The following is a 19,504-nucleotide window of genomic DNA, read 5'->3' as shown; positions in this document are numbered from 1 at the left end:
CATATTCACATTTTTTTAATGGGTAATTGCATCTTACCTTTATAATCAGTCTGACATCTTTAAGAGTGCAACTGCCCCGTGGAGAAAAGAAGAGTGCTGACGGCAGCTTCTCTCCGACAGCTACTGTAGAATTTTTCGGTTTTGTTACCAGGTGTTGAAGAAGCTCACTTGGACCTTCCAGTTCAAAGATGGCATCCATGCTGTGCCGTCCTGTATTGGTCACCAGGATATTAAAGGTAGCTTGCTCCGAAATGCCCACCTATATGCAAATGCATCAAGTCAGATGACAAAATACTCATCTAACATGAGTTGTATTATTTATTATGTGGTACCAGAATCATTGCTGTGCTTTTACATTCACATATAGTTCAAATATTAGTGGTTTTACATGTAGTAATTGAAATTGGTTACCTTTCCAAAGTTCAAAATATTTGAGTTGTTGTCAGGACTTAGCTCTCTAAGTCCTCCATCTGGATTTTCCACTTGCACAGAAGCCGTAATTGCGAAACAATTTGCTTTGCAAGTGAGAATGAGTGGCTTTGATTTCCTCTTGACCCTCAGAGTTAATTTGAAGCTCACATAACCTTGTCGGCAAGGACTGAAGGACACTGACAAGGGCAACCTGCATCATATTTCTCAGTTTAAACCTTTATATGTCGAAGTTGGTTCCGTTCTAAAAAATGTTGCATTGTTACAATGCCTACGTGATCAAAGTCACTCACCTATCTTTGGCTGCCACTGTGCCGGACATTGGCTGAAAAGTGAGACTGGACTCTTGGTCATCACAGTGTAAAGATGGCTGTAATACTGTGAAGTGAAAGGACTCATCCTCTCCGTTCACTAAATCCACTGTTTTCGAAACTTTGTTACCTACAGAAAACACCAAAAATATTAAACAATTTGCAGAAAATCTTAGTACAGTGTATCTCTATTTATGAATGCTTCTACATATGAAATATTCAGGTTACATTTCAAAAGCCTTGATGGATTTTTTTTTTGTCCAGAATATGAACAAAAATCTGAAATATAAAAAATGGCTAGAAATGTCGCTCTTTAAGAACTTCTTTCCCAATGTGGATCTTTGACTATGACATCCTCTCAACGCTGTCTTTTGTTTTAGGAGAGGTGTTAAGAACATATGACAGATTTCTGTTTTACAGTAGTATTTGTAACATGCCACTCGGAAATACTGACAAGGTGCACAAATGTTAATCGCCGATAAGTGTCGGCACTAGCACTATGCCGTAGGAAGTTTATGTCAACGAGTAACCGCAAATCTACAGAAAATTGTCTAAAGCACTAGTACTTCTCCTTACGAATTCTTCTACATTTAAAATATTCAGCTCATGATAGGCTTTTATTTTGAAACTTTTTGTTCCAAGATACGGAATCCAAATCCAAGTTACAAAACATGAAACGAAACAAAAATCCACCAAATGTAACTACTCTTGTATCCTGTATTGAAATTGGCATGATAGAGGTGCTTTGCCAATCTCCCAACACCTCACTGGTCACACATTGGCTGTTTCTCAAACCCCCACTGGCCTCATTTTCCCTCGGACTGAGCTCCAGCTCCGTGATGTTGGAAACGAGTTTAGCGCGCTGAAGGTAGTCGCGAGAGCCAGAAAGGCTCAGATTGTTCTCAAGCAAGAATATTCACTACTTGAGAACAACTGCATTATGAAGAAAAGTCCAACCATTTAAAGACATTACTATTTGACAGTCACATATTTAATAATTTTCTCATTTAAATCCATTCCATAGCCAAAATATTAATAGAATGTGGAGAACTTCATTGCAAGTGACGTAAGACCTCTCACCTTTGGGTAAAGGAAATTGCCATGTAAACTTAAGATCAATTCAGAAAACTTAATTTGTTTCTAGTTAAAATAGAATTATTAGAATAATCTGATGTCACACAAAATGTGCTAAGCAGTATGCACAATTGATTATATAATTAAGTAATTAATTAATTAATTACTTAATTAATTAATTACCTGATAATTGAGATCTAATTTTAAGTGCAAACAAATAGTATTTGTCATTTGATACATTGCAGGAAGGAGCACTAAAACAAATAAAGGTATTTTATATATGATGAAGTGGTGTTATTGTGTGGTGACATACCAATAAGTTGTTCGCCAAAATCAATGTGAGGTTTGTCAAAATAGATGAGCGGTTCTTTTGTGGAGCCCACACAAAGGAAGGATACAGACACAGACAGCGTTTCAATCACAAAGCTCCAGAACGACTCAACATCGTTCACATGCTCAGCCACATATCTAAAGCACATCTGTTAACAACAAAAAAGAGATCATGTTGGAAGTTAATTAATGTTTAGAAAAAAATGACAAAGGATGAAGAATTATGATGAAATAAACTTAGGGCACAAGGTTAAGTAGTTTCTCTGCGATTAGCTGGCCACCAATTCAGGGTATCCCCCAACTCGTGCCCAAAGTCAGCTAGGATAAGTCTAGCACCCCCTGCTACCCTTCTGAGGATAAGCGGTTCAGAAAATGACTACATGAAAAAAGGTTAAGTAGTTAAGCAAAACTGAAAGCTACAATTGTGAGGTTCTGAAATTGAATCTTCGTTTAGATTGGGAGCTTGTGAGTTGCTCCACCTTTGTGTCAAATTTCTGTTTACTCTGGTTTCTGCTCAAATTTCTCCCCCCAAAAAATCTACATTGCCAAAGTGTGAATGGTTGTTTTAATGAGTCAGACTGCAGTGGCTGATCCAATTAGGAAATGTGGTATATAAAAGAACAATGATGGGTAGTTAGGTAAAAGTAGTATGATATAAGCATATTGTCACAAAATATAATGTAGCCATTGGTCGTTGGTCTGTGTCTTACCTCTGACCTCTCGCCAGGCAGAATGGTCCCAAATGGAGTGAGGCAGGTAAATTGACTGGTACCAGTGTCTTCACACTTCCACAGAAATGAGTATGGTTCAGTGGTTGGGTTTAACACAGTAAAACCTCTGCAAGGAGAACAAAGCATGCAGTTGATCCCAATTCACGTTCAGGTATTGTAGTCATTACCCTAATTTATAATTAACTTAAGCAACCTATAATATCAATATATAGAGTAGTATTTCCATTAACCTTTTTGCTGGAGTATAAAGGCCCAGGGTTGTGCATTCAATCACTCTGATGGTGGGCTCCAAATAAGTCCTGAACACAGGGTTGCGTCTGCTTCCACTGACATAGTCAGAATCTTCGAGGTCAAAGTGGCAATGTGGCAATATACTGCGCCCATAAAATGAGATAGATGGAGCCGAAGTCCCAGCACGTAAGTTAGGTATACTGGGGAAAAAAGAAAAATACAGGTGTAAATAGGGAGAAATCATTAGGCAATAACGTTGATATTACTTACAGTACATTAAGTAGCAAGACTAGTTCTACCTGATGCGTATGGATGTACAGTTATAGCTTACTGCCAGTTAAATTACCTGCACTTTAATTTGCCTTGAAACTGGCCTGCCTCCAAAGGTGAAAAGCAAACACAGAAATTTTTCACAGCACCAGGAAAAATTGTCCCAACACTTGGCTCCACTGTAAAACGTTGCCAATTGGAGTTTCCTGTCGGAAGAGATCTGTCACCAGACAGAACGCTGAGAGAGTTATCTTCAGTGAAGTCTCTTGGTGACATGCCACCTGGAACAGGATTGATGGTACCCTTTTTATTAGTATGTATATTGTTGACCAGCCACCGCGTTCAAATTTTCATAAAGAAAAGTGATATATTTTACATCATATTGATTTAATATTTTTTTATTGCTGTTATAGATTTCTGAGGTGTTTATCTTGACAGTGTAATCATAAAATACCCAATTTTTCAAACTTTAAGTGGCACCTGCGTATAAATCGCACCAGCCAAAGGAAGATGAAAAACAATATGAGCCGCACTTAACTATTTTTGGGAGTGGATATTTTTTCCATTGGATCAGAAACCAAAAACAAATATACCTTAAAAGTAACAATGGTAAAATGGAGAACAAGCTAAATAGCCATTTGTTAATGTAACAGTTCAGATAACTATAGTCATTACAGGCTGTCGGTAGTCAAAGAGAAAAAAACACAGCCAAACTATAAAAAAAGTGTGACATACAGTCTGTAAATTAAGATAAGATATGACTAAATTAATAATTTGTTGACAATGCGAAGACCATTTGTACCAGCTTGGCACAATAACATAAAGCAGTTTAATAATAAGCAATGAAATACATTTCAAATAATATTTTCTCATTAACCTTCTTGGCTTTGGCTGCTTGGGTTGGTGCTTCGGTCTAACAAGACTTCCCAGGCAAATTCCAGTTTCACCGCACCATCATTAACTATCTGCACTCTGAGCACAGAAAAATTGAAACAGAAAATAAAGATATTGGAGTGGTGGTTGATCCTTTCCAAAGCAGAGTCAGTATGAGGATGTTTTGTAACCCAGCATTCATTTTTATTTCTGGTACTTAAACCCTCGTGAGTGAAGCAGTATGACTTACTCCTGTGAGCTGTTTTGGTAGGCCAAGGTGTCTTTGAATCGGATAGTGTCTGTTTTACAGCTAAACTTCACAAAGTCACAAATTACACTGACACGTAAATGCAAATCCCAGTCTGAGCCTTTAACCACAGCGGATCCTGGCTCAGCAGGTGATTTCTGTACGTAAACATACATAACATTTATGTACATAGATGCATACTGTAAACACATGTAATAACAATATGCATGCCGACATTCAAACCTTGTTCTTTCCAGTTTGTTGTGGCTGTGTCTCTAAAGCCTGCGATATCTTCTTTTGGTCATCCCAGTCAGGAACTTCATCCAATGGATGCTGGAATGTTACCTGACAGATCTTGCATGTAATTTGCTGTTTTAGAACTACTCGGGCTTTAGCACAGAAGGTGACAGTCACTTCTTTGGAGCACCCTGCATGGAGGTGTCCTACCTGTAAAATAATACCACAAACGGGGATCATTGATTTCCAACAAAATAGTCCATATGCACTTTCAAAAACATATTTTTTCAAAGAGATCCCTAATGACCAAGAGGCAGAAATTGGTTATCCACTGTCCTACGAATGGCTATAAAGGAAGCTTTGATGGACCCAGAGGAGAGCTAGTTTCATCTGATTCTCAGCTGAAGAAATGAGAAAGACTTTGACGGATTTAAAAGATGGGTGTGTTATTTTCTCAGCACCATTGTACCTGTTTCAAGTGTATCAGTGTACATTAGCACTTCGCGTGGGACGTAGCTGACATCACAAAATGGCTATTCTTGTAACCAGCATTATTGTTTTGTGTTTTTTAACAATACTTTCACTATTGTATGAAGTTTAAGAAATGTGTGAGTTGCATACTCCAATACTTTGTTCAACCATCAGTCAAATGGAGACCAACTAGCCAAGATGTTGTGTTTCACTTTAAAACATCAATATTTCAAAAGTCATGCTTTTGAAAGTCAAGTAAAGCATTAATGTGTCGGCGTGTTTAAATATTTCTGGTACGAACTGTAGAAATCTTTCACAGACAATCAACTGCATGCCTTTGTTAAGGATTGTTTCTTGCAGTTTAATGTCAAAACCTTTGCATGCTATTGACCAATGAATATTTGATCGCCAACCTCTTGCTTGCCCCCAGGATCTCGCCTTTGCCTCATGTACCTTCTATCATGATTGACATGCTCTGAACACGACGACCTCGCAAACTCTAGACATGAGTAGTCTCTTATGGCTCAGTCTCAAAATATTTAATCTATTTTACCATTTACTAATGATCGCCTGATGGTCTAGGGCAGGGATGGAAAACCGGTCCTCAAGGGCCGCTGTGGGTTCAGGTTTTTGTTCCAACCGATCCAGCACAGACACTTTGACCAATGAGATTTCTGTAGAAAACAAGAAGCACCTGACTGCAATCCACTGATTGCACTTTTAAAACACTAGATTGGTGAAAAGGTGTCCTCTTTATGGGTTGGAATGAAAACCCACACCCACTGTGGCTTTTTCTGGAATAGTTTGCCCAGTTAGGGCTTCACTCGCCTGACTTCGGTGCAGGTAGGCAGCAATTGTGAGTGATTTACGAGGATGCGGGGAGTGGAAGATAAATGAATGAATGACCATTTACTAATAAACTATTTTTACAACTAACCAGCAACACAGATTTGTCTCGAAGGCCTGATTCTGTGCCCTTGGCCCCATCCCCATAACAGCCTTATGTCACTATGTGGTGCTTGTTGGCTGAGTATAGGGTTTTCATTCATTTAGTTTAAGACATTCTATTAACAATCATTTATTTATTTTTATATTTACTTATACAGTATATTATATTTATTTATTATATGAATAGATTAGATTGGATTTGCCACCCGATAGTGCAGTGGTTCTTCCGCCTGACATTAGTGCGGGCAGTCCGGGTTCGATTCCTGAGTATAGGGTTTTCATTCATTTAGTTTAAGACATTCTATTAACAATCATTTATTTATTTTTATATTTACTTATACAGTATATTATATTTATTTATTATATGAATAGATAAGATTGGATTTGCCACCCGATAGTGCAATGGTTCTTCCGCCTGACATTAGTGCGGGCAGTCCGGGTTCGATTCCCACTCGGTGGCAGTGTGAGTGGTTGTCTGTCTCTCTGTGTGCCCTATGACTGACTGACGACCAGTCTAGGGTGTAGTCTGCCTTTCGCTCAAAGACAGTTGGGTTAGGCTCCAGCAACCCCCGCAACTCTTTCGAGGATGGGCGGTTTGAAAGATGAATGAATGAAGGATAGATTAGATTATAAAATATGATTATATAGACTCCACTGTATATCATATTCTAATTCCAGGTTAGGCAGCACGGTGTCGAGTGGTTTGCACGTTTGCTTCACAGTTCTGACATAGAGGGTTCGAATCCCAGTAAATTCCACCCTTCCCGTGTGGAGTTTGCATGTTTTCCCCGTGGCTGCGTGGGTTTTCTCCGGCTTCCCCCCACATCAAACATGCATGGTAGGCCGGTTCAACATTCTAAATTATCCCTGGGTAGGAATGAGAGCGTGAATGGTTGTTCGTCTCATTTCTCCAGCAAGCGACCGATTCAGGGTCCCCTGCCTATGACCAACAGCTGGCAGCAACCCTGCGACCCTTGTGAGGATTAGCATTACAGAAAATGTATTTATGTAATGTATAATTAGTTAGTTAATTGTGAGCACAGAATGTGTATATTTTTTTGAAAGGTTGATGGTATCGTGAGTACCGATTTTTCATCAAAGCCTTGAACAAAGTCAACATTTAAATAAAAAAGGGTGCCATGGTTGAAAAATGAGGAGCACTTCAGAGGACGCTTCTCCAGAGTCTTTACCTGTGGTGAAAAGGTGAGATTGGCATCCTCAGAGGGCCACTCAAACCTCACCACCTGGTTGCTGGTGCTGTGATTTGTCATAGTGAAATTTTCTTTGACAGGACATGCTATATAGCAGTGACCAAAACAAAGCATGTCGGTATAGTCTGATGAGAAAAAAACATATTTTGTTAATTTAATATGGCAAAACTAAACATTTAATTCAATACTTAAGATAAAAATATGTTAATATAACATTACTGCTTCAGAATTGTTGATTAAATTATTGTAATTTCCTGTCAAACCATCAAATTGAAATGAAATTAAACACTATAACACACGATTTGTTCCTGAGATAAGTCCAGAAAAAAAATTAACTTAGTATATTAATATTTCATTCCGTCACAGTTCTGGGGTCCTACTGTGTGGTGGATGCATGTTCTCCCTGGGCCTGCGTGGGTTTTCTCTGGGTACACCGGTTTCTTCCCACATTCCAAAAACATGCATGTTAGGCATGTTGGACACTCTAAATTGCCCTCATGCCCTGCGATTGTCTGGCTACCGATTCAGGGTGTCCCCCGTCTCTGGCCCGAAGTCAGCTGGGATAGGTCCCAGTACACACCCTTGTGAGGATAAGTGGTTCAGAAAATGAATGAATATTTAATTCCTTGGCACAATGACTGTTCATGTATGACTTGACGTTAAGGTTTAGCAATAAAGCACAACTTTCAAGCATTGTATATTTCCATTAATAATCTATTAAGATAGAAATGAACAAAGAAAGATAAGTGTTACCTAAAGATGCCAGCTTTTCATAAGTAAGCCTTGACAAAAGCGTAATATGAAAGCCCGAGAAACAAATTCAACATTATTCAAGTAAAATTTCATTTGTTTAGGACTTACAAAAACATGTTGGTACACTACTACTATTCATTTTCACATTATATTTACTTCTATCTATGCTTTTAATTCTTACCTTCTTCCTCATAGTTTGGATTTATTTCCTGTGGTGGTTTTCTGATGTTTTCAAGGCTGACAAGTTGTTGGTATGCCTCTCCAGTTATTTGTATTGTAGCATTGCTATATTGGCTGCCTTTAACTTGAACTGAAATCTTGTCATCGATCTTCAGAGGTTTATGGGGGGAAAAGAAGGTGACCTCAAATTCAACCTTCTGATTGACATCAAGTTTCATGGACGCCCGGTGAACTAATCGGCATTCTGTTGATGAGAATGACTGAATGAAATTCCTTGCTAGTATTATGAAGATGAAAAATGTGAATAATAAAAAAAGAAAGAATAAACAAACACAATAAGTAAAGCTTATAATTTTGATGTCAATTGTGAAATTTTAATTCGGTGAGTGATTGGTTTATCATAATATTCAGCAATAATCACAGTGTTGGGATTAAAATTAACAGTTTTTGATTTTTTTTTTACCACAGTCAAGGGTGTCCTCAAATTGTGAGAAGTGAATAGCAACACATGTGCTCCCTGGAGCGGTTCTAAGAGTTAAAACGCTATGATGATCCGCCATGTCGACCTGGACCTTTGTAACACAAACATGAAAACAAAGAGTTTGATTTGCACCACATGATAAAAAGTACCCATTGTCTGGCTCCAGACAATCAATACGTACAAATTTTGTTTCTGAATATTGAAAATCAAATGAAGCAATAACAATAAATGCATTCTCTCACCTGAGCTGGCACATTGCCATCATTTAACAGCACCAACGGTAGGGTTTTGGCCCGTCCTACCAATGTGCGTCTGAAGTGCAAGCCTGGACTTGATTTGTTGGCCGGTCGTACCACTGATACAACTGGTAGACAGCCTTCACCACTTATGTCAAACTCCAGGACCTTGCTCTTTAGGTTTGTTGTTATTCTTTAAAGGAGAGATTAAACATAATCAGTATGTGTCTTGTAGAAATAATTCAAAGAGCGATTGGAAAACATCAGACTAGCTTGAGGCATACCTGCTGCTTTTATCAAACGTGGCCTCAAACACAGCATTGTAGAGATGCATCGTAAGTGGTGTGAAACTCAAAGTGGTGAACGCCTGTGACTGGCCGGGAACGAACAGTGTTGGCGAAGACAATTCAAAAACATCCACATTACCGGACATCTGTTAAAAATGAACAAAATTAGAAATAAATAACTGTTTTCACCAAATATATACTCCATGTATAGTATCCACATCTTTACCTTTATGCCAACATATTTGATGCTCAAGTTGAGCATGTAGGGCACCTTGCTGTTGTTGGTGAGTTTTAAGCGAGCCTGTGAAGTTCGCCCCACAAGAACTTTGTTGAAAATAAACTTGTTTTCATCCACGACAAAAACTTGCTCAACACTGAAAAATGGTTCCGCTGATAGCTCGCAAATACTCGGACACAAATGGTGCTCCTCAAAAATAGAGGTCATGTCCAATACGATGCCTGTAATGTAAGAAAAGAAGAAAACATCTTTTAATGAATGAAGCAGAAACAATGTACCTCACCCATGGTGAAGCTGTAAGGAAACCTATCAAACAATAAGACATTTTAACCTGGTTCTCCAGATTAAAAAAGAAAAAAAGAATTAAAGGATGACATTATCAGGCCAGCTGGCTCTACCAATGAGGTGTCTCTTATTATGACAATTTTTTTTCAGGAATTTGGCACCCCTCTTTGCGTCTTGCAACACTGTGTTGTGCTTCACCCTCACCCCATGCATACCAGACCCTGACACACAATGGTACCTCTATTTACAAATGCTTCACTATACAAAATTATCAGGTCACCAAACACTTTGATATGCACTTTATTGTTCCAAGATACGAAAATATCTCCAAATTATGAAACGAAAAATAAAGTAAAACATATTAATATAAGAAAATGCGGCAACACTTACCATTTACTTCATTTTCTACAACCATTATCCAAGCCCAACTCATTATTAATGCCCCTTTCAGCAACACCCACGCTAGATAGCCCATTTCATAACTCTTTACAATCAGCGTGCTGTTGCGCACCCATCAGCCCTTGCGCCCACAAATGCACCAAAAGAGTGAGAGAGTGAGATTGAAGAGCTGTACAGCCAACTTGGTTACAAAATCGCTGAATGATAAAAGGGTGAATGTCTTGGAGAAATCATCACACTGTGTTCAAAGTAATCTCCTTTTAGGCTGATTGTGGTTCAGCCAAATTCTTAAATTGCCTATTGCAATGGTTTATGTTTGAGAAATAAACATTGTCCGCTGTGTTGGGTGGGAAACTGCAGCCATGCTCACTAGGAGAAATTCAGGTTACAATGGCTGGGGGAAGAACTATTTCCAGGAATGTGCATTATCTTTGGTCAATTCTGATCTAGCGTGGAGCAACTTGGAAAAAAAGCCTGAGCAGTTGAACAATTAGAATTTGAATCGATTTAAAGGGGGTCCCACCTGGCCTACAGACTTCAGCTATCAGTTTGTATGGTATGCCTTCAGGGTGATCAGCGGGGTCACGGCCACTGACATCGATGAGCAAACTCTGGCTCCAGCTGCCCAACTGTTCAGCTACACACTCAACCGTCACTGGCTGTCGAGATCGAGGCTGCATTGTTCCAGTGCAAGGGAACACTGCAAACACCCCTGTGCTGAGTCGATTCTGGAAATTCATAAAAAAAGAAAGAAAGGGTAGTATTTAAAATGTGTGGTAATTAAATTAAATACAATCGGCATTATTCATTCATCTTCCATACTGTGCATTCTCGCAAGGGTTGCTGGAGACTATCCCATCTGACTTCAGGCAGACTACACCCTACATCTCGTAGGGTACACGAGAGACAGACAACCATTCGCACTCACAATCACAACCGAGAGGGAATTGATCCCACACTTGCCTGCACCGAAGTCAGGGAAGTGGACCCCTACACCATCAGGTGTTATTTAATATTATGGAGCCACGAAAAGTAATTTTCCAATATCAGATTAGATTAGATTAAACTTTATTCAACCCGTACTCGGGAAATCCACTTTGTTGCAGTCTTTGTTGCAGTAGCAAGAAGGTGAAAACACAGACACAGGAAAACATATTGTAGACTTAAATAAGATAAACTGTATATATATAATATATATATAGTTTGATACATACTATTTGTGGTCTACCGGTACACAAGTTTGATACGTACTGTTTGTGGTAAACAGTAACTTGGATGACTTTGGAACTTATAATTACAGTGATTAATTCATCTAAAAGTAGGCCCACAAACAAAATACACGACCTAGCACAGCTAAATTGACATAAATTTGCTTGTAAATCAGTTTTAGCAATTGAATACAAATGCAGGGACCTCATGTTTTATGATACTGTATTGCATGGCACCACAGTAGAGAAAATGAATCAATAGAATAATTAAAACCATAATACGAAGGATTAAAGGTTGCCCATTAAGTAAGCTATTTACATTGGAAGCCCTTACCTGTGAGACAGAATCTTTCTGAAAGGACTCACTCCTCATTTTTGATCCGGCTGCATGAGACTTCTCTGAAACACTTTCTCGAGCGGTTTTCTTTCCACTGTGAATAGTGCAAGATAACAACGTACAATATAATCCTACACAGTACAAGTATATAAAAGTGATTAAAAACAAAAAATTGAAAAATGAAAATGGAATGAACTGCTCATTACACACTTTTCTGTTTAAATGTTGTGATGCTGCAGCACTACATACCCCTGCTTTATCCGTGGACAAATGTCAATGCCCACACAGGAGATGGTGTAATAGGTCTCAAATATTCCATTGTTCTCAATAATAAAGGTCTGGGTTTTTTTAGATCCATAGACCAGAGGACCAAAGTTGATGTCACATGAAGGTGAGATTGTGTACCTACAACAGACATAGTATACAATGACACAATATTCTAATAATTTGTAATTAACAAAATTGCAAAGCTTTTTTTTATCAATGTTTGCAATTTTGCCTTATGTGAGAATCCGTTCTTTACACAAAATGCATTAATTCTCCACCCAAAAATCTAACCTGCAGAAGACGGACTGGACCGTAACATTGATAGGCAAAATAGCTACAATGTGCCCTGCTTCCCCAATGGTGGGTTCAATCACCTGCAATGTAAAGGTACAATGAAATCACCAATATTTTACGAACATCCAGAAGTTTAAAATGTAAGTATCATCATACTATCATCCTACCATGAAAGATAATATCCTAAAATGCAAAATACCCTTTTAAACAAAATGTAAAATCATGAAAAAATAAATAAAATGGCATTAGATTATATGAAAAAGTTGTTACTTAAAATAAATTCAGGACTTCATGTAATTGGAGGATTGAGCTATCTAGATGTGGGTCTCAGTCTGTGTTTACAGGGAATTCATCCCTAATGTGTAAATTGGAATAATAATGAAATAATGCCAAAAATCAAGAACCATATGCCCCAAATCATACTTGACAAGAGAGGACAGGCTTGTCAATGATGGAGACTTCCTTCTTGGGTTTGCAGACAATCTGAATCGATGTGTACTTTTTGCGAGGAATTAAGGTGCCCGTTGAAGGAGACATTGAGAAGGCTGAGATTAAGGTGGGGTTTTTTTCTCCAACTAAAATCCTTGAAAAATCATTTGCAAAATGAATGGATGAGATTATAAAAATACACATCACCATTTGGATGTCTGAATGCTAGTAAAATATAATAATGGTACAATGTAAAAACAATGCAGTTGAAACTCACTTGTATATAAACTCATATTTTCCTTGATTTTTTAGTTTGATGGTACGTTCTACTTCTTCAAATACTTTTATAGTTCCAAAGTCCAAACAGGCATCTGAAATAAAAAAATAAATAAAAATAAATAAATGTGTTGCGTGTTCGTGAATTAGCAAAACTATACAATATCAGTCATTGTGTCACTGAAGTATTGTAATTTGTGGTTTGGGATGACGGATTTATTAGACTATTGCACACAAAAACAGACACACATCCTTGAGTTTTAAGACATCCGTTTGCTCTCCTCACCCCCCAAGCCAACTAAAAGTCAAAGGGATGGAAGGTTAGTGCAAGCACTTAATTGGCAGCTGTGCCCCTCTGTGCCACATCTTTTAGCTACCTGCTATTTATGGTATTTTTGTGTTGCTTTTGTTTTAATGGGCAGTTTTCTCAATTTCCCTTGGTTTTCCTTCCCAGCCTACTGGTTCTTGTTTGTCATGTATTAAGCCAGGGCCCCTTGTTGTTGTACTGTACAAACACATCAGGACCATTGTAAGCTCTTTGGATTCATACCTGGTGTGATGTCCATTGCTATATCAAAGGCTTCCGCAGAAACCTGGATTTTATCAGTGTATAACACGCCCAAAATGTTTTCTGCATCTGACACCTGAAGATTTTAGAATAAAAAGAAAACAAAGTGACAGAACTATGCTGTTATATACTAATCCCTCAATACAGTGTAACATATTCCAACATGTAAATGGAAAATAATATCATACCTCAAGGCGTAACTGCTTTTTAATATTCAATGGTTTTTTGGCCATAAAATGCATTGTCAAAAGAAGAGAGGAATTAGGAAAGATAACACTCTGCTCCTGAGATACACTGAATTCATCGCCGAGTTCATCTAAGCCATGAAGTCTCCAAGATATTGAAAGAGGGGTCCTGTTGTGAAGTTTAACACTTCGACTCTCCTGCCTTTAGTGCAAAAGTGACATTATGAGTTATATGGAAACAAAACAAAAAAACATGACGAAACAGGCTGATGGACACGTATTTAAAACATCTCTATTGTCTGTTACCTATGAAGTAAGACCCTGTTGAAATTGAGACGCTTGCTTTCTAGCTCAAGCTCTGGTCGCACTCCAAAGCAGGAGAGAGCAATAGTGAAAACTTCTGGATTGTCTTTGACACAGCACACAATATTGTCCTTGATTTCGCCAGGTGTTGTTGGGTAAGCCCAGACTGTCAACTCCTGGCAAGGTGGAATACGTTCAATGCAAAAACAGTGTTCACTCAGAAATCATTTGAGACAAATCAAATTGATTTTTTTTCACAATAAATAACTTTGGCATTGCGTCTGACTTCACACACTGCATGCTTAAATTTCTCAGTGATGAGCAAATTTGGTTCCTCTTCCTTATATCTAGGACAGGCAATGCACCATAATCTTGCATATAAAGGCAATGTAAAGATGGCTGCCCTATGGCTTTAAACGGGTTGCCCGATGGCGCCTTTTTTTTTCAAATTAACATGCATCTGCATATTAATCCAAAATGCTTCCAAACCAGGGGTGGACAAACTATCCCACCAAGGGCCGCAGTATGTGCAGGTTTTGTTCCAACACATCAAGAGAAAACATCCTCGCCAATCTGGTGGCCTCTCTGACCAATTTGCCCACCCCTGCTCTAAACCCTAAATGGCCCCCATGCCCGTTGCAACAGTGTGGATGTCTAGTTCTGTGCTGCTCACGAAAATATACCCCTTTGTCATAAATGTTACCTGTTCATGGTCAGGTTGTAGAGTCATGTTGGGAGGATCTAGCATATATGTAGTTGCCTGGGTGTCATTTTGGAAGTAAAACTGAATCTCAGCCTCAAGTCCTGAATTATTTTTGATCACCATTCTTTCTGTGTTTTCTGGGTACCGACTGTCCTTGTATCTGCAGAAAGACAGATACTGTCATGTGATGTTGTGCTGGAAGGTAAACACAACACAGGCCTAATTATATATTAACACCTGTCTCTGGTCTTGCTACAGAGTAATGGACCAAATTCATAGAATCCAGGATTGACAACATAGGTCCTCTTAAGGCCTTGGGTTAATTTTGGCACTTCTCGACAATAGGGAAAAAGAACCCTGTATAAACATAGAAAACATGATTTCAGAACATATATTGATAGAAAACTTGCTATGTAGACGGAAGTAAATTGTAATATAAATTCTTAGAATTATTTGACTACAACATATTGCAACAATATTAATGATAATGACAAAAATACAATAACTGACTTGTAATCTTTGCAGAATGATGGATATGTGCAAATTCCTTTGCAGAATAGTTGGTAGATTTTGTGAGTCCCAAGGAGCTCAAAGTTGAACATTTGTTCAAAATCTCCAGGAGAGCTGGAGTAAAACCATATTTTCATTACAACTTGACCATGAGCTGGTACAACCCAGCGGAATGTTGTGAGACTGCAAACAAAGAGACAAACATAAAGAAATTGATTCATACGATACTAAAGAAAAAGGTATAAATGGCATATGCTTTCAGAATGTAAGTGCTACTAGCGCGGTGTATTGGAGCCTATTCCGGTTGATGACGCAGATGTGGGACACACCCTGAAATGTTTGCCAGATAATCACAAACCACATGTTGGGATGCTTGTCTTGGTGCCTTGAGGTCCACCATCCCCTTTGCCACCACGCATTAGGTGGCTGAGTGTTTAGTGTGTAGGCTTGTGCAGATGAGTGATGCCAAGAGCAGGGAAAGCACTCCCAAGCAGCATTACTTTCGAGCCATACTTGGAGTTTACTTCATCACCAGATGAACAACTCCACTTCATGAGTCGGTGCATCAGCTTAATAGGGTGTGTTAACAACGCAGATCAATACTGTAATGTATTATGAAGAGTCCAGTTCAGATTTTAGATTACAGTCCTACCTCTACTTACAAAATTAATTGGTTCCAGAACTTTTTTCGTAACTTGAAAATTTCGTAAGTAGAGCATTTCTTTAATGCAAAAATTGGAGAAAATTATAAGGAAATGAATTATTAATGTCTTATAATTAATAACAAGCATACAAAATCTATCCGTGTTGAAACGCAGGGGAACAAGAGGAAGCTAACTGTAGGCAACACAAACACGAACACATGAAAACACATCTCAGAGGATGCTATTGCCATTGCTCTACATACAGCACTGAGCCACCTGGAACACCATGGGAACTACGTGAGGATGCTCTTCATTGACTATAGCTCAGCCTTCAACACCATAAAACCGGACATTCTGACTGACAAACTCTCCCACCTTGGACTATCCTCTTCAATCTGCTGCTGGATAAAGAACTTCTTGACCAACCGACCACAAACTGTTAGACTTGGTCCCCACCTCTCTTCCTCCATTACACTGAGCACTGGCTCCCCTCAAGGCTGTGTACTGAGTCCTCTTCTGTACTCTCTGTACACATACGACTTTACACCCACCCACCAGTCTAACGCCATCATCAAATTCGCTGACGACACCACTGTGGTCGGACTCATCTCAGGAGGGGATGAGTCGGCCTACAGAGATGAGGTCAACAAACTGTCTTCGTGGTGCTCGGTGAACAATCTCACACTGAACACCATGAAAACTAAAGAAATAATCCTGGATTTTCGCAAACACGGCACAGATCTGGCCCCACTCCTCATAAATGGAGTATGTGTATACAGGGTCCAGTCCTTTAAATTCCTGGAGCTCCACGTCACGGATAAGCTCTCATGGTCTACAAACATCACGGCAGTAGTGAAGAAGGCTCAGAAACGACTCCATTTCCTCAGGGTACTTAGGAGGAACAACTTGGACACCAAGCTTCTGATAACCTTCTATAGAACCACTGTAGAGAGCATCCTGGCGTACTGCATCACAGTGTGGTATGCTGGAAGCACGGCGGCAGACAAAAAGGCCATGCAGAAAGTGATTAACACTGCCCAGAGGATTGTCGGCTGCTCTCTGCCCTCACTGGAAGACATTGCCAGCCCTTGTTACCTCAGCAGAGCCAGGAACATCATAGGGGACCCATACCACCCTGGTCACAATCTGTTCCAGCTGCTGCCCTCTGGCAGACGCTATAGGTCTCACAAAGTACGGACAAATAGGCTTAAGGACAGTTTTTTCCCCACATCCATCAGAACTCTAAATTTGCGGTAACACAACACACATTCCCTTCTGAGGTAATATGAAAAGATGTTTGGGTGGTGATCTGCCTCCTACTAGCTGACTGAAGGTAAGTGAAAGACAGTGAGAGGTAAGTGACCTGTATCCAGAACAGCAGAATGCCAAATTACAAGTCCGTAACTATCATTTATTTAGGTCTTTTGCAGAGTAAACACACCTTATGGAGAAGCACTACCAATTTCGTCATACACAGTTTCTGGGTGTGATGACAAGTAGGCTTTTGTTGTTGATGATGACGACAGGGCCTATGTCCGATTATTATTATTATTTTATTATTATATTAAGAATTCAAACAAGAACATTAAAGACATTAATAAAAAAATAACATTTTATGATTTTTTTGTTGTGCTGTGTTGCTGTGCTTCTCTAACATAAATGGTGGCCGTTAATCAACATAAGCCTCAAGCTAGCATTTGTATATAGTGTGCTAACCTCAGTTTCGGCATCTTGGAGATGCAGCTACCCTTAGCCAACGGGAGGACAGCAGAGTGTTGGGAGACAGTCAATTAGGAAAGCAACTCCCTCACGGCCAGTGCAAAATAAAATACCGTTTCGAGGATGTTTGAATTTGTTTGATATTTTGTAACTTGGATTTTGATTTTGTATCTCGTGCCAACAATTCAGTGGTTCAACATTGGGGGAGGAATTTCTTAAAGAGTGTCATTTCCAGCCAATTGAGGCAGCCATGGTATGAAGGCAATTTTATTTTAGTCATGTGTGAAGTATATAGTTTACAAAATTAAATGCTTTCTGCCTAAAAGTTAAGTGACATCCCTTCAAATAAAATAAAAATCCAAATATCCTGCAGTTTTGATTGCCTATCTGCCTCCAGTTCCTTTACTTAGGTTCCTTACAGCACCCAGAATTACAACAGCACAGAGATAACTTCATACTCCTGGTCACAACTAAGGCCAATTTTAACTGATCCACTGTGCATGTTTCTAGGCTGCGGGAGGAAACTCACGCAACTCAACATGCTCGCAAGGAGAACATGCTAATACCCCACAGGGAGGCCAGAGCCGGAGGTTGACATTTTGATCTCAGAAGTTTGAGCTTGACATGCCACCAAGTCAGTCACCATTTATTTTTCTTTATTTTCTTACCTCTGGTTGCGTTTCTGTTCCACACTTGCAGTATGGGGATCTTGTTCACCTATGTCAGTTACTGAAGAAGCAACGTCCACACCTTTGGCTTTTGGAAGAGCTGCAGGCCGTTTTGCGCTCTTCTGACTATCTCTTCCTTTCTTGTCTTTCAGTGCGTTCAACTTTGCACCTGCTCTGCGGCCCTTTGGTGCCTGTAAGAAACAGACACATAATATTACAAATATGTGTTCATCTACCAATTCTATCTTCTTGGAGTACAAGTATAAGTATCTGCCCATTTGTACCCTGTGGCTTTAATAATTAATTCCTTCATCCATCTCCCGTACCGCCTATCCTCGAAAGGGTTGCAGGGGTTGCTGGAGCTTAACCCAGCTGACTTCGGGCAAAGGGCAGACTACACCCTAGACTGCTTGCCAGTCAGCCATATAGCACACAGAGAGACAAACAGCCATACACACTCACAATCATACCGCCACCAGTGGGAATCCAGCCCATGCCTGCCCACACCGAAGTCAGGCGAGTGAACCTCTACACCACGTGGCAGCTTGGTTTTTAGGTCGCTAATTCGTAGTTTATTTATTTTTAACAAACAAACCTAATAGTATTGCAATTGTTAGATTTTTGAAGACTTACTCCACTACTGCCTCAGGAGCAAAGGTAACGTGGGTTTTATTATTTTAAATTTAGTGACCAGTTGTTTTTTTTTGGTTTTTAACGTATTTGCTTTTGAAGAATTCAGACTGCCTCAAAAATTCAAAAAGATTGTTAAGAAAGTTCACATTTTTCTCGGGTCATCCTGTATAATGGTCTCACTTTTTTTCAATGTAATCTCGAATTGTATCATTTTGTTTCCCTATATTTTATCTAATTGTATCGCTTCCAAACGGAAGTGAATCATAATTGAACAGTTTTGAGCTATGAATAGAATCACAACCAGTGTAAACCCACATCCTGCTACACTGAGTCACCCCTCGCTTAAACATAGTGGCCAAATAGGGCCACTAGTCCTCATGGTCAAAGGGCATAGCAATTTGTGCAACGAAAACATCTCTTAGAAGAAAGTCTTCAACTTCTCTAAGAACTATTTTAAATTTCTCTGGGGCAACGCTGGAGAAATTCAGCATTAATGTAATCGGGAAGGATTGCTTTCCTTGGATCCCACTTATGGTGT

General features: G+C 39.2%; 1 protein-coding gene across 1 annotated transcript in view; it reads right to left on the bottom strand.

Annotated features, from left to right (window-relative positions):
• Window positions 1–19,504, bottom strand: part of hydin (HYDIN axonemal central pair apparatus protein) — a 70,256-nt gene that overhangs the window by 9,427 nt on the left and 41,325 nt on the right. Inside the window, exons 50-78 of the mRNA XM_077595661.1 lie at window positions 18,334–18,524; window positions 15,303–15,485; window positions 15,030–15,149; window positions 14,793–14,952; window positions 14,093–14,265; window positions 13,790–13,988; window positions 13,584–13,677; window positions 13,035–13,128; window positions 12,752–12,911; window positions 12,326–12,408; window positions 12,017–12,172; window positions 11,765–11,861; window positions 10,746–10,950; window positions 9,527–9,759; window positions 9,298–9,446; window positions 9,020–9,206; window positions 8,760–8,868; window positions 8,298–8,540; window positions 7,343–7,488; window positions 4,740–4,943; window positions 4,500–4,654; window positions 4,254–4,348; window positions 3,453–3,657; window positions 3,106–3,306; window positions 2,855–2,981; window positions 2,128–2,293; window positions 723–870; window positions 412–622; window positions 38–259 (exon numbers count right to left, since the gene is read on the bottom strand). Of these exons, the coding sequence (XP_077451787.1) occupies window positions 38–259; window positions 412–622; window positions 723–870; window positions 2,128–2,293; window positions 2,855–2,981; window positions 3,106–3,306; window positions 3,453–3,657; window positions 4,254–4,348; window positions 4,500–4,654; window positions 4,740–4,943; window positions 7,343–7,488; window positions 8,298–8,540; window positions 8,760–8,868; window positions 9,020–9,206; window positions 9,298–9,446; window positions 9,527–9,759; window positions 10,746–10,950; window positions 11,765–11,861; window positions 12,017–12,172; window positions 12,326–12,408; window positions 12,752–12,911; window positions 13,035–13,128; window positions 13,584–13,677; window positions 13,790–13,988; window positions 14,093–14,265; window positions 14,793–14,952; window positions 15,030–15,149; window positions 15,303–15,485; window positions 18,334–18,524 (4,716 nt within the window). The remainder of the gene's footprint in view (window positions 1–37; window positions 260–411; window positions 623–722; window positions 871–2,127; window positions 2,294–2,854; window positions 2,982–3,105; window positions 3,307–3,452; window positions 3,658–4,253; window positions 4,349–4,499; window positions 4,655–4,739; window positions 4,944–7,342; window positions 7,489–8,297; window positions 8,541–8,759; window positions 8,869–9,019; window positions 9,207–9,297; window positions 9,447–9,526; window positions 9,760–10,745; window positions 10,951–11,764; window positions 11,862–12,016; window positions 12,173–12,325; window positions 12,409–12,751; window positions 12,912–13,034; window positions 13,129–13,583; window positions 13,678–13,789; window positions 13,989–14,092; window positions 14,266–14,792; window positions 14,953–15,029; window positions 15,150–15,302; window positions 15,486–18,333; window positions 18,525–19,504) is intronic.

The sequence above is a fragment of the Stigmatopora argus genome, chromosome 3 (genome assembly GCF_051989625.1).
Source record: "Stigmatopora argus isolate UIUO_Sarg chromosome 3, RoL_Sarg_1.0, whole genome shotgun sequence".
NCBI lineage: Eukaryota > Metazoa > Chordata > Actinopteri > Syngnathiformes > Syngnathidae > Stigmatopora > Stigmatopora argus.
Note: the sequence above shows the minus strand (reverse complement) of the source record. Positions and strands in the feature narration are given on the sequence as shown.